The following is a 14,264-nucleotide window of genomic DNA, read 5'->3' on the forward strand; positions in this document are numbered from 1 at the left end:
TTTAGTAGAGATTTCAGAGTTAAAACTAAGCTTAATTGATCAGATTATTTGTCTGTAATTTGTGATCATTTTAATTCAGACAAATTGTTTTTGAATGGTAATTTTATGTTTAAATAAAATTGTTTAATTTTTAATTCTTTTTGTTGGAAGCTTTTTTTATTTTGAGTAAATGGATTGACAGAGTAGTGAGGTGATGGAATTCCCTGAAATATTTGCTGTGAACTAAAACAGATGCAAACTGAATTGGGTCCTGTTGTAACTGAATTTTAATGGAAAAACTGTTTCGTTTTCCTTAGAATATATTGGAGTTTACATTATTCACTTATGTTCATAGTTGCGATTTGATCTTTGCCATTTTTAAATACATGTGCCTCTCTAATGCTGGTTATTTTCCTTTTCCCTTAAGGCTACCAATATCACCATCCCTCCAAGATGAGTAACAGCCATCCACTTCGCCCTTACACAGCTGTGGGTGAGATTGACCATGTTCACATTCTGTCAGAGCATATTGGTGCTCTAATGAATGGGGAAGAATATAGTGATGTTACCTTTATTGTAGAAAAGAAACGTTTTCCGGCACACAGAGTGATCCTGGCTGCTAGGTGCCATTATTTCAGGTGAAGTATAGCTTTTTGTCAGGCTCGCAGGAAATTTTCATGCGGATAAGATAAACATTGTTTCTCTATGAACTTTTCAATGTGTAATCATCTGTCCATTGAGTGTGACCTTTTCTGTGTGAATGTTTCCCAGCACATCAAATCATTGTGTCTGGATATAAAAAGATAAATACCATGTCATGGTGTTATTCTTTTGACCTTCATTAAATTGGACTTTGAAGTTATCTTTCTCTTGAATTTGTGAAACTAACTTCAGAACAAAAGAACTTCTGCTATAAAATTGTTGTGATTTCTCTGAGTGTGGGTGGTATGCTTCTGTGGAACATATTAATTGAAAACTTTAATTTTGGCACGTTGAAATTGAGCATTTAAAAAGGTCTGGCTGATACAGGTTAAATTGGTAAAAATTGTATTTAAAAAGGAGGGATGAAACTAGGGATAATACTAATCCAGCTTTGCTTTTTTTTTTTTTTTTTTAATAAAAAGTTGGGCATTTTCACTCTAAATATACTTAATAAAACTTCCTGGTAGTCCTCTGCCAGTTAATTTTGTCAGAGGGATAAGCTAATAACTAAGCTAAGATGTGAATGTAAATTGTGTTCAAACTGCTCATCATATTAAAAAAAAAAAAGTCACTGGTGTGTTGATTTTTCTAAAGATTCAGCACTTCAGCAGGGTTGCTATATGCTGGTTTTAGAGTAAGAAACAGAGGATCAACAATCCTGAGATTTGCTAATCTGCCACTGTTGTTATGGTGACGGGCTAGTTGTTTCACTTGTGTTCTGAAAGGTTTTTAGGATTGGGTGTTTTTGTGCTTTGGTGGGGGTGTTTTTGTTTTAGTGTGGAAGAAAAAAAGTACCAGGGTGATTATATGAACTTCTGCTTTACAAGCTATTATTCCAAGTAGAGATGGAGCAATTGTTCTGTGGGATTAAAAACATGATATATTAGAATTTCATTCCTGTGCAGCTGCTTTCAGAGCAGACCTGCACTTTAAATACTAAGCATAAGAGTTTTTCTTTTCTAATTTCCTAAACCGTATCTCCTTTGTTTTATGTAGTTTCAGGGACTGCTGTAAAGTCATATATTCTTTTACCTGTTTCTACTTTTTTTGTCTTTTTTTTTTTCCAGTAGTGCAAATGTTGTTAGGATGTAAGTTTTTCAAATTTTATCTTTTTTTATAGAGCATTATTATATGGCGGAATGAGAGAATCTCAGCCTGAAGCAGAAATTCCTCTTCAGGACACTACTGCAGAAGCATTTACAATGCTGCTGAAATATATTTACACTGGTCGTGCCACACTACGAGATGAGAAAGAGGAGGTCCTCCTAGACTTCCTAAGCCTAGCACATAAATATGGGTTTCCAGAGCTGGAGGATTCCACATCTGAGTATCTTTGCACCATACTTAATATTCAGAATGTTTGTATGACCTTCGATGTTGCCAGTCTTTATTCACTTCCCAAATTAACTTGTATGTGCTGTATGTTCATGGATAGAAATGCCCAAGAGGTTCTCTCTAGTGAAGGCTTCCTATCGCTTTCTAAGGTATATATTTGCTGCATTTTTTTTTTTTTTTTTTTGGTCAGGAATGTTAATTTTAGTCTGTTTTAACTCCATGATAAAATACTAATGGTGCATAAAATGAAAGTTTACAGATTCGTTAACAGATATCACTGTATACTAATGAAACTGTGGCAGTTAGAAATATTCAAACGAAGAAGAAATGAAAATCTTGGTGATCCATTCTGAATTTTTTATGTATTCAATTCCAACCTGTCAGTGTAGTTAAATATATTAAATATAATAGTGTACTCTAATAGGTAGGAATGGGCAACCTAATCTTACTTTTTTTTTTTTTTTTTTGATCTGTCCTGGATATAATATTATTTGGTTTCTGAAAACTGGCCAGTGGATATAAAGCAAAAGACTTGAGAAGACAGCAGCAGATACCCATTCTGTTAATTTCTTGATATAGGCTTTCTGTGAAGGGTTACTTTCTCCAGTGTAAGCTAAAGCGTCCTGGAGGTTGCTATAATTTATGCTCATTGCTGATTATTGCCATGTTCCAAAATCATGGAATATGGGGGCATTATAGGATTTGTGTTTTTTTTTTTTTTTTTTTTTTTGTTAGATGTGTAAATATTTGTGCAGGAATCTGAGAGAGTTCTATGCCGCTGAAATTTTTCAGTTGCTCTGGAATGAACCTTGTTGAGCTGGATGTAATAGTGATACAGTGTTCTCACATGGTATGCATGTGAAGCAGCCTCACACCTTGAAAGAATAATTGTTTAATTTTATAAGAATAGTGTATTTAGAGCATGTTGTCAAGTTGACCAAAAATTAGCAAACTTCGTTCATCGGGAAGCATATACTTTCTGATGTCTTTGGCAGTCAGTCCTGGCATGTGAAAGAGGAGTGTCCTTTTCTGAGGCAAATTCCTGATTATTCTCCTTACTAAATGAAAATCAAAAAGCTATACAGTTCTTTTGTTCTCAGTTTACAATCAGTGTTTGTTTTCACATGAAAAAGAGCTACTGAGGTCTTACCTGTTGATCCTGAGTTGGTCCCAAAAGAGAGAAGAATGAGGAAAACAAACCCAAATAGTTAGAAATGATTTAAAAAGGTGATTGCAAACCACAGTTGATTTTATCATCAGTTTTATCAGCCTATGTTTGAAGGAATGCTTTGACCCATACTGCCAAATCCAAAAATAACTTCTTAAATTCCCAAGGAAATCTAAACCAGTAACTTGTAATAAAATTGATTTGAGTAATTTTCCACAGTTCCATTCTGTCATATTTCTCCTGGTGGTTTTTAATATTGCCTGTTATTTACTTCAAAGACTGTTTAATTCTTGCATAAGAAGCTAAAGTAAATACCCTACTGAAACTGAAAGCTTTTCTTTTTTCTTTTTCTTTTTTAAATCTGAGAAACTAGATTAGAATTCAGGAATCTTAAGGGAGCTTTGGCTGCTCTCCAAGCTAACAGCTTCAGGCACTCCTTGGGGAATTATTTTTAATAAGTACCAATTAAAACATCTGCTAATTTTTGCCATATTTTAATTTTCTTTGTTTTTTATTTTATTTTTTCTTGCTGTTTTTTCATTTTCTTTTCCAGGCTGCTCTTCTGAATATTGTACTAAGGGATTCATTTGCAGCTCCTGAGAAGGACATTTTCCAAGCTTTGATGAATTGGTGTAAACATAACCCCAAGGAAAACCATGCTGAAATCATGCAAGCAGTACGTTTGCCACTAATGAGTCTAACAGAACTGCTAAATGTTGTAAGACCTTCTGGATTGTTGTCACCTGATGCCATCCTAGATGCCATTAAAATTCGTTCTGAGAGTCGGGACATGGACCTCAACTATAGGGGCATGTTAAGTGAGCATCTTTTTTTTTTTCTGATTTGGTGAGGGATGGACTATAATTATCTGGAGGATGTGCTAGTATGTTTTTTGAGTTTTTATATATTATTAATCCTTGTAAAAGGCCTACATAATGAAATATCTCTAAGTACCATTCTTGATGCTAGAATTGCTCAAATAGTAAGTAATATTATTCAGCATATTTCCTTATTGGTATTTTGGATACTGTTCAGACATGTACTTTGTAATGAGCTTTTTTTCTTGAAGAAATACTATTTTAATAAAAAAATCTTTTGCAAAAATATTGAACATAAAAATGTTGTAGGATATTCAATATATCTTAATGGTTTTATATTGATGCTTTTTTATTGTGAAAAACTTTAAACCCCTTTTTTGCTTTATTTTTGATTTTTGTCTTGCACTTTACATTTGCCCATACAATATGTTTCCCAAAACTGTATAATAGAAGTCTAAAATGCATGAGAAGCATTTTATTTGATTTTTGTTGTCTGTGCTCTACGTTAATTTAGCAAGAATATCTAATCCTTAGCAGAACATTTTATAAAGAAATTGTTTCTTTGCTATTTAACGTGTGAGTTATAAAGAGTATTTGCCCTAGAGTGGAGAATAAAGTTAAATGATCTTTTAGAACCTGCACTGTAGTGTCTCAGTCCTGCAGGATGAGACCTGAAATGGAAAACTGCTTTCTTAGAACTGCATCTCCCTTTGTTCTCTCTTAGAAGTTACAGGTATTAACATTTAAACATCTGAGTTAATATTTTAAAAATCCTATCATACAAGACGTTCTGTTGATAGTGCAATAGATAAGTCTGAAAAAGTTAAACAGTGCCTTCTGACTTCCTTTTCTTCAAAGTCATGTCTCAATTAATAATAATATGCTCCTAATCACAAGATTTCTAACCCTGTCAAAATCACAGCATCTAAGAGAATTGAATTTCTATGTTGTTTTAGTACTAGTTCAGACTCTTGAGACTTTTGCAGAAACACTGGTGACTACTTGTGATTTTGTAATTGTGCATCAGTGCATTTGATGCTTTCTGTAGTAGTACTACAACACAGTGTAGTTAAAAATTTTCCCCCTTCCAATTCTGCTCTTTAGGTATTAGACTTCTCATATCTTTAAAATTCATACTTCTCCTGCCAACCTGTCTAAAGAGTTCAAGAGACACCTTTCCATCATTTAGCAAGAAACACTTTTCCATCATTTAGTGTTCAGATCATGTTTTCAGGGTTGTCTTCTCAAACAAGACAGTTAAATGTCCTATCTAAAAAAAAAAAAAAAAAAAAAGGCTTTTCAACTCTATATTGTTTTGCTTTTGGAGCTAGGGAATGTTATCCCCCATTATCTTGATGGAAGATTTGTTCCTAGAACAGATTTATTACTGTGAAATGGTGGCATTAAGACTCCCTTAACCATACTGATTCAAAGCCCAAGAAGCCAGTAGGAAGTTTCCCGTTAGCTTCAGTAGGCTTTCACTAAGATTCATTTAGCTTTGCAGCATACTGGAAAGTTGTATAGCTATTAAAAACCATGGTTATACCATCTGCAAATTGATGGTGCATGCACTTCTTGAGCATTTTGCATGGTTTGAGAGTCCTTCCATCTCAAAAAAAGTCAAAATTAAACAAAAAAAGAAAGGGCACAAGGGTGATCGGAGGTATGGTGAGGGGTTGATTGCAAGGAGAGACTAAGGCCAAAAGTATCTAACTAGGAAGAAAGTAATGACTGAATGAGGAAGGTACTTTAGAATTATATAAAATTATGAAAGGCACTGAGAATATAGATACTACATATTAGTAAATGATCACTACTTACTACTACCATACATGAACTCAAGAGCATCAAAGGAAGTGGAGGAAGTGAAGTTTTTAAAATACATTTTGTTAAAGTGCATAATTGCCTTGTGATCATAGTTCTACATTGTGCTTCGGAATCAAAGTATAAACAGACTTTGTGAAGTTGTGGGGGGAAAAAAAATCATAAAATAATCCATTCTTGGCTGTTAAATACAGAGATACAACTTGTGGCCCAGGAAACTGAGCCGTGGATCGCTGGAAACTAAATGAATTTACAGGAAGAGTATTACTTTGCACTGGCTCTCTTTTTGTACCTTTTCCTTAAGCGTGTGTTTGTGACCACCACTGGAGGAAGGATACTTGCAATAAATCTTTGTTCTGACCTAAGCCGTTGATGTTCAGAACGTGTAATTTGCATTGTGGGAACATAAATATTAAGCAATTATTTTCTTTTCTTCATAGTACCAGGGGAAAATATTGCAACAATGAAGTATGGAGCCCAGGTTGTAAAAGGGGAGCTGAAGTCCGCTTTATTAGATGGGGACACTCAGAACTATGACTTGGATCATGGATTTTCTCGACATCCAATCGATGATGATTGCCGTTCTGGTATTGAAATTAAACTAGGTCAGCCATCAATAATCAACCACATAAGGATACTCCTATGGGACAGAGACAGTCGGTAAGTGCCAAGTTGGCATAAAAAGGGAAAGTAATGCTTTTTGTACCTGTGCTAACATATAAATGCTAAATGTTCATAAATATTTTATAGAAATGTCATGATACAGTGTTGGAGATGGCACTGACAATTTTTATTTGAAAAAGTCTTTTTAAAAACAGTTTTGGTTACTTACACAGCAGACCGTATTTTGTGATATCAGACTATATCATAATATCTCGTATTCTCTGTGTCTTTGTAAAATAGCTTATATTACTAATAACAGTTTTAACAATTCAATTTTTTTATTTGCCACTTAGTTTTCAACTGTTTTTATTTGTTTGAATAATAACATTTAGGTTTGGGGGGGGTTGTTTTTTGTTTTTTAGAAACCATGTTATTTACATATTTCTTTTCCAAACATTGAAGGAATGTTTGTTCAAAGCTTTTCATCTTATCAAAATCATTTAGCAATAACATATTTTTGACAATAATTCAGATAGTGAAATTGTTTAGAATGTACATTACCAGCTAACTGCAGGAGTTAATACGAGTCTCTCTATGGTGAGACTGGTGAAGTATGAGCTATCATGGATACCTTAGCCAATACCTGCACTTACATTTATGCTCAGCTACTTAACATTTTTATGGAATGCATGAAAGATCAAATTATGTGTCTTTGAATAACTGAGCCACTGTGTAAGCAGGAAAATTGCAAGGTTCTTTTTATCTGACAGATTGAATATATTCATTTTATAACTTGCCATCACAAAGATTTTTGCAATTTAGTAGACAACTCATGCAGGTAGTTGCAAGTACTTTTTTAATTAAAAATAGTAAAACAAGATACTTATCACAAATGTAATAACGTGTTAAAAATATAATAGATTTATTTTATATTGCTTCCAGACTAACAGTTTAGAATTGCAAAACAGTTGTCCTTTCTCTCTTTTTAACTAAGTTCTATTATTTTAGAACAGGAAGTACTATCTTTTTTACTAAATTTTATTTGTAAATAACATGAAAACTTATTTAAAATATGAACTGCAATTATTAGTCATTCATAGTAACCTGCATGAATTTTTAAGCCATTTAATTGTCTGATGTAAGTTCAACTAATTCAGAACAACCGAAATTTATGCTTTTTTTTTTTTTTTTTTTGGAAAAATTGAAAAGCTAAGCATTTAAAGGTAAAAGAAATTGCTTTGTATAATATTAAACTAATTGTCACAGGTCAACCAACTAAACCAAGTATTTAATCAAATTTGAAAACATATTAGAGGCATATTAATAATGAGGGACTCTCTAGCAGTTTTAGAGAGGTCGTAAATGGTAAAATGTTCCTCATCTGCAAGGCATAAATCAGCCAACAACTGCTGAAACTAGGGCAAAAAAACCACCCGTTCCTTAGGACATCAAGTGGGAGATAATTTTTGAATAAGTTGTCCTGTGTCTTTCCTCTGAGGTTCGTAAATAAACCACTGCTGGTGGCAGAATATCAGCCAAGGCGGACCTCTAGAATGGCTTTTTCTCATCAGAAAATACTTAGGCTACAGTGATTTTAGGATCTAGTTTCAGTGTCATCCTGATCTTTTTCTTTTCTGTGGAAAGTTTGATATTGGATTCTCAGTCTTTGCTTCCTGTCAGGCATATTACCTGAACTGTCATTTTTTTCATGGTAGCTAAACTGTCTGAGACAAATGCAAAAGGGTGCATTTGGGGTACTTTGTCCAGTTATGGACTCCTCAGTACAAGACATTGACATGCTGAAGTGAGTTCAGCAGAAGGGCACCAAGATGATGAGGACTGGATCAAACAGTGTACAAGGAGAGGCTGAGAGAACTGGGTTTGCTAAATTTTAAGAGAAGACTAAAAGGAAGGATCACATTGCTGTCTTCAGCTATTTAATGGAAGAATATAGAGAAGGTAGGACCAGACTCCTTAGAGCTGTGTGCTGAAATGACAAGGGGCAGGGGACATAAGTAGCAACAAGGGAAATTCCAATCAAATATTAGGAAAAATATTCATAATGGTGGTAGTCAAACATGAAGAGTTTGCCCAGAGAGGCAATGTATCTCAATCCTTGGAAGTACTAGCCAAGGCCATAAAAAAAAACCTGCTCTAAGTTGTCCTTACTTTGAGTGTGGGATTGGACCAGACAATTTCCAGAGACCTATTCCAACCTATTTTATTCGTCTATTTTAAGAATTGCCAGCCACGCATTTGCATCTTCCTCATGTGGTACATGAGTAATGTAGTTTTCAAAGGAGGGATTTTGGCAACTGTACAAGCACATTGTGGCTTCTTGTTAAATGGCCCTTTAAACTACTCATTCTCCTTAACAGTGTCTGTGAAGCTCAGGCCTATTGGATATCTTTAAAAACGTAAAATGTGTATTACCTATATAATGTAACCAAATGCATTACCTATTAATATAGGTATGTTTTGCATCTGTAGTAATATAGGTGCTATTACCAGATGAATCTTATGTATAAAAGTGCTAAGGAGGCTAGCTGTCCAAACTGCATCTGCCAAAAAGGCACCATCCTTAAGAAAATACAAGCCATTGTCATGTGTATAATAACTGAACTGTATTTTTGAGGGGTTTTTTTTTTGCTTGATATCTTTACAAACCAATCAGATGTTGTAAATTGATTACAAATTTGCATTGTTCTTGGTATAGTGTTATGAGGATCCCTGAATCCTCACCACATAGAGGACAGATAGTCAGTAACTTTTGGATCCAACGTGCATGTGTGTATAGGCTCCAGAATGCTGGAGCCTCATTTGGTCAAATACGCATATGCTAGTAATAAGAAAATGCTGAAACGTAGTGCATTTATATGGGTTGTGAATATTACACGTTTAGTTGTTGTGTATGCGAAAGCTGATTATGAACTGACATCTTAAAGACCCTTTTTATTACCTTTCTAGGTGCATAAATTGGTATTTATGGAGTTATCTAACACTTTAAGTGTTTTTGAAAAATAGCACTTTAGATATCCGTCCATTCACATCCTCAGCAAAAAATGGAAAATGTTAACAAAGGCATTATTGTTTATTTAAAAAAAAAAAAAAAATCCGTAGATACCTGGAAGAGCAACCATTCTTTTAGAAATCAGTGTGAAAGGAGAATAAGTGCTAACATGGTCTAGTTGAAACGTTTGTGAAGATTGCAGACTAGTATATTAAAAGAAAGTAAATATTCTGAAGCATAATTCACAATGAAGTACACACAATTCACAGGAAGTACAACTGCAGTTTCTATTGCATTGTAAGACAGGTATCACTGTTTTAGATATAATATGGAAATACCTGTGGCTTTTAAGTGTTAGTTTGGGTTTGCTTTCTCCAAACGCCAAAACTGTGAACTAAACATCATTGATAAAGCAAGGAGAAGACACAGATTATGTTGCTGACTTTGTTGTTTTTGATGAGGAAGTTTTGGGATGTTTAAGTAACTAGTGACAGGCTTAACAATATATATCATGAATAACTGAGAGGGTCAGAAGTGATGAAGGATAAAGTAAATTTGCTTTTTTCCAGTGAAGGGTTCCAGTTTGCATTTATGATCTGCTAAATGTTCTTTGATTTTTCCTTGTTAATATGGCAAAAGAAATAACAACTGCATCACTGGTTTTATCCATGCAGAAGGAATACAAATTACTACTCTGTGACTCAAGTATATAAGATGACTAAGTTTAAAGTTTTCACTCCATTTTTTTGAGAGAAGACTGTCTCATCTTATTACTGCCAATTGTGAGTGTTTAGATATTTTAAGTTATTCTGAAAACACCTGCTAACATAACAAGTGAATTTATTTTCAAAGCTAGTTTGAAATAGGGACCTCTTTTGGAGGTCTTAGACACAGGTCTGTAGGTAGGAACAAATAGCCTTTTTTTCAGCACAACTGAAAATCCAAAAGAAAGTGTAAAAGTCAATATTGAAAATGTGGCTGTTTGTATTCTAATCACTTTTGCTCTGTGTGTTTTGTTGTGTTTTTTTTTTTTGACAATCCAAAGGTCTTATTCCTACTACATTGAGGTGTCCATGGATGAGTTGGACTGGATTCGAGTTATCGATCACTCAAAGTACCTCTGTCGGTCCTGGCAGAAGCTGTATTTCCCTGCCCGTGTCTGCAGGTTAGTTCATCAATGTAATGTTGCATGGCTATCATTAAATACTGTAGACACTAGAATAAGTTGCTGGATTTTTCAACTATATTATGCATTTCTGATAATATATAATATACACAACTTTCATCAGTCATCTTAAAAAAATAGTCTATCTCAGTGAGTGCTTTCTAATACAAATATAGCTGATAAATTGCAGGCATCAAGTATCAAAACTCTGGTGCTTCCATCTCTAATGTGCATCTTTCACTCTCAGTCGTACTCACCTTTCCCCTTGCAGCTGCATTCTGAAAACATAATAATGATATTTTTCACTCTGTGGTAAGCACCTTTCTGTAACTCTGAAAAGTTTAAAATGGTTTTAACTACTGAAGATACAACTTGGATATCTCTTTTTTTATATATTTTCTGCTGTTGCATTGAAATAGTATTTTTAATGCCCAGTTATGAAAGACAGAATGGAGAGAATTAGGATAAAGGAAGCCTGAGCAATGCTTTGTGTAAGACAAAGCAGCTAGATGAGTTTAATCATCATTGGGGTGATGATGTTTTTTACTGTAGGAACTGGGAATTCTGGGAGAAGCTTTGTGGCCACCACTGAAACCATCTTACTCAAAAACTGAGTGGAGCTCCCTGGCAGAGTGCGCCAGTCTGGGTTCCAAAGGCACGCTGGGATCGTTAGAATCTGTGTCATAGACCCAAAGAGAAAATGCTCTATTTATTGCAATAATTATTCTGTAGACAGAAACTACTTATTAACCACACCAGTTCTTGGGATCCTGAAGGAAGGGAAGTGCTTTCTTTTCCACAGAGTGACCTTTTACCCTGACCTTGGCTGCTGTGTGACAGTTGCATCTGTGCAGAAAGTGGGTCACCTGTGTGTCCCTCCTCAGATAACTCTTTCTCAGCCTGCCTACCCTGTTTTAGTAAGTTTATACTGAATGTAACTAACTTAAAACTTGGCTTTTCTGGTATGGAAAATGCATTCTCACCTTTTCCCTATATGTTTTGTGATTCTGATTATAGTTTCTACTTTGTTTAAAATGGTTGGAGCTGTCCCCTAGTTTGTGTGTGTCTGATAAGTCTTCACCTGAATGAGTCTCTGATGAACTCCCTGAGGAATTTCACCACTGCTGGATGATTTATAGGTATTTTACATGCATATGGGAATATTTTTCTTGTGACCTTAACTTGGTGTAAAGTGGGAAGGCTGTTAAAAAGGACAGCCTTTTTGCCAACCATCACATTAGCAAGAAGATTTGAAGTGATCTAAGATTTTATGATGGAACTTGTCTAAATCTTCTTTCAAAAAGACAGCCATCCAAAGTCTTGTCTGAAGGCGATAAACATCTTTTCACCTATTTGCCACCCCCTTCCCCCCCACCTTTCTTCATCTCTGTGGGAAATAAGATTGTTACGTATGTTAGATTTTGAGAACGTCCTTGTTTTGTTTTGATGTAGGCTCTTTGCGGCCTTGTCTGAAAGCAGAGAGAGGGAAGAATGGAGGGAGGAATGTTATTCCAGAGGTTCGGGTGGTGCCAGAACTTAATTATTTTTGGTTGAAAAGGACCTCTGAATCCTCCTTGGATGACATGCTCCTCTCCAAGGAGCAGATCACCGAAAGAGAGTTGAATTCATTCTCTTATCACTTGCTATTCTCTGATGTAAATTCCTAGACTGGATACTGTAGTGTTTTTGTCTCCAACATTGTGAATACGGGTTTAAAATATGAGCCAAAGGAGTTTATCTCAAAATGTGTTCCTTTAACATTTGTCATTCTGTTTTGACAAATAAGAATTATGCATGCACATCAAAGGGCAGATAGACTTTAAGTAGATTATGTGCTCTGTCCAGAAAGAAACTGTCATCAAATTATCAATAGATAATGAACAAAAATCACTCAATTTGAAGGCATAAAACACCTCCTCTCTCCATTTTTAAAGGAAGACTGTATGTAACTCAGCAAATCCTTTGCATTTATTAGCACTTGGTTAAGCACTGCATTCTTTTCAAGCCTTATAACCAAAATTAGTTATGTGTTTGCATTGCTTGACACTGCTTCTGCTGTATATTCTTGACTCAGTAGGCCCCAGTGCCAAAATTTTCCTTTTCATGACAACGGTTGTGGAATGCATTGCAAACATCATACTTTCCTCTGCCTTCTGGGCATTATTTTTAACGTTCATTCCCCTGTGGTTTTAGTAATATGGTTATATGCTCCTTGCAAGCAACCACTTAGGGAACCTTGCAGAATTTTTTTTTAAGTTTGTATATGTTGTCAACAGAACATGCTAAACTATCTTTCACAGTGCCTTCTTTTTTGCAGTATAGGTTTGAGAACGATTTTTAAAAGAGGATGATTTTAGCTGAAGATGCTTTATAGTATCACTGCATAAAAAGACTTTTTGAGGAATAAGGGAGAATTGAACCATGAGTGTAGACTGGGGTTATATCTGCATTGGCTGCAGTTCTTATTTACATGCCTTTTTCAAAATAGAAGAGTGGAACAAGACAGATTCTGTATTTGATTTTGAAGGACAGCCCGTTGTGTCTAATGCACTGGAGAAATTGAGAGCTGTCAAGGGCTGAACTATCATGCTCATCTAAGTTTTAAGAAATTGCCCTAGCATTTCCATGTAAATAAATACTGATTGAGTTTATTTCCTATTTGCATGTATGCAGTTTTCTCTCCCTCCCTCTTTTTTTGAAAACCGTTTACTTTTCTCTTGGGTGAATCTTCATCCATTTACAGATCTGTATTTCTCTGTAATCAGTGCACTTTTTCACACAAGCTGGATGAGAAAGATGCAACTTTGTGGCAGTTAGTTGTTAAATAAAATAAATAACAATCTATATCACAATGAACTAAGACCAATTCAGTCTGCTTAATCAGTCCTTTGTTGTATTACACATATCATACCCTCTGTTGTAACTTTGATTTTGGTTATTTGGAACATTGCATAATATTCACATTAGTCTTGCAATTATGGGCATTGTTGTGCTTTTTATAAAATATATTTTGTAGTTGGCAAGGCATGTACCAAGGCATCCAAACTGGTTAGATAGGCTCATGGATCTCAGTAAAATGATGCAACTATTTACACTCATTATTTCTTCTTGTTACTCAGATCTGTGTTTTAATATGTTCAGAATAACTTTTGGCAGCTGTAACCTTCACCTAGATTAGCACATGGAAAAAATGGAAGAATAGAGACCAAAGACTCTGAATGTCTTTATTCACAATGAGAAGATTGTTGATGCTTTCTCAAACACAGAAGATGATCTGTTTGTTATTTATAGGATGTGATCCCCGATTTAGATATTTAAGCTATTTTGTACAAGGAAGATTATTTCATAGGCATTGAAGTTTATCATAAAAGATGAGAGGATGTTGCTGTATTTTGTGGGTTTTTTAGTAAGAGGCACTGCTAGGTACAAGACCTGGGCTTTTTTAAAGACATAATAGTATTTGAGAAAGACTTTTAATTTTTGCTTTAAATATTTTAGAAGACATGTCACTCTACCACCTTTAAGAATTGAGCAGCCATGCTATGTAGCAAATAAGAGAGAGGAAGTGCAAGGTAGCTTTTAATTTGGCTCTGTATTTTTAAAATGAGCAATTTCTTTTGTCCCCATTTCACTGTTTGCACTTATAGCAATTTTCTTGTA

The 14,264-nt window shown here is 34.7% G+C and overlaps 1 protein-coding gene across 2 annotated transcripts in view; it reads left to right on the forward strand.

Annotated features, from left to right (window-relative positions):
* Positions 1 to 14,264, forward strand: part of BTBD9 (BTB domain containing 9) — a 136,235-nt gene that overhangs the window by 7,958 nt on the left and 114,013 nt on the right. For both annotated transcript variants that reach the window (XM_067293191.1, XM_067293193.1), the window contains 5 exons: positions 407 to 617; positions 1,802 to 2,165; positions 3,738 to 4,002; positions 6,267 to 6,486; positions 10,485 to 10,604. In XM_067293191.1, the coding sequence (XP_067149292.1) occupies positions 407 to 617; positions 1,802 to 2,165; positions 3,738 to 4,002; positions 6,267 to 6,486; positions 10,485 to 10,604 (1,180 nt within the window). The remainder of the gene's footprint in view (positions 1 to 406; positions 618 to 1,801; positions 2,166 to 3,737; positions 4,003 to 6,266; positions 6,487 to 10,484; positions 10,605 to 14,264) is intronic.

This window comes from Apteryx mantelli, chromosome 3 (assembly GCF_036417845.1).
Source record: "Apteryx mantelli isolate bAptMan1 chromosome 3, bAptMan1.hap1, whole genome shotgun sequence".
Lineage (NCBI taxonomy): Eukaryota > Metazoa > Chordata > Aves > Apterygiformes > Apterygidae > Apteryx > Apteryx mantelli.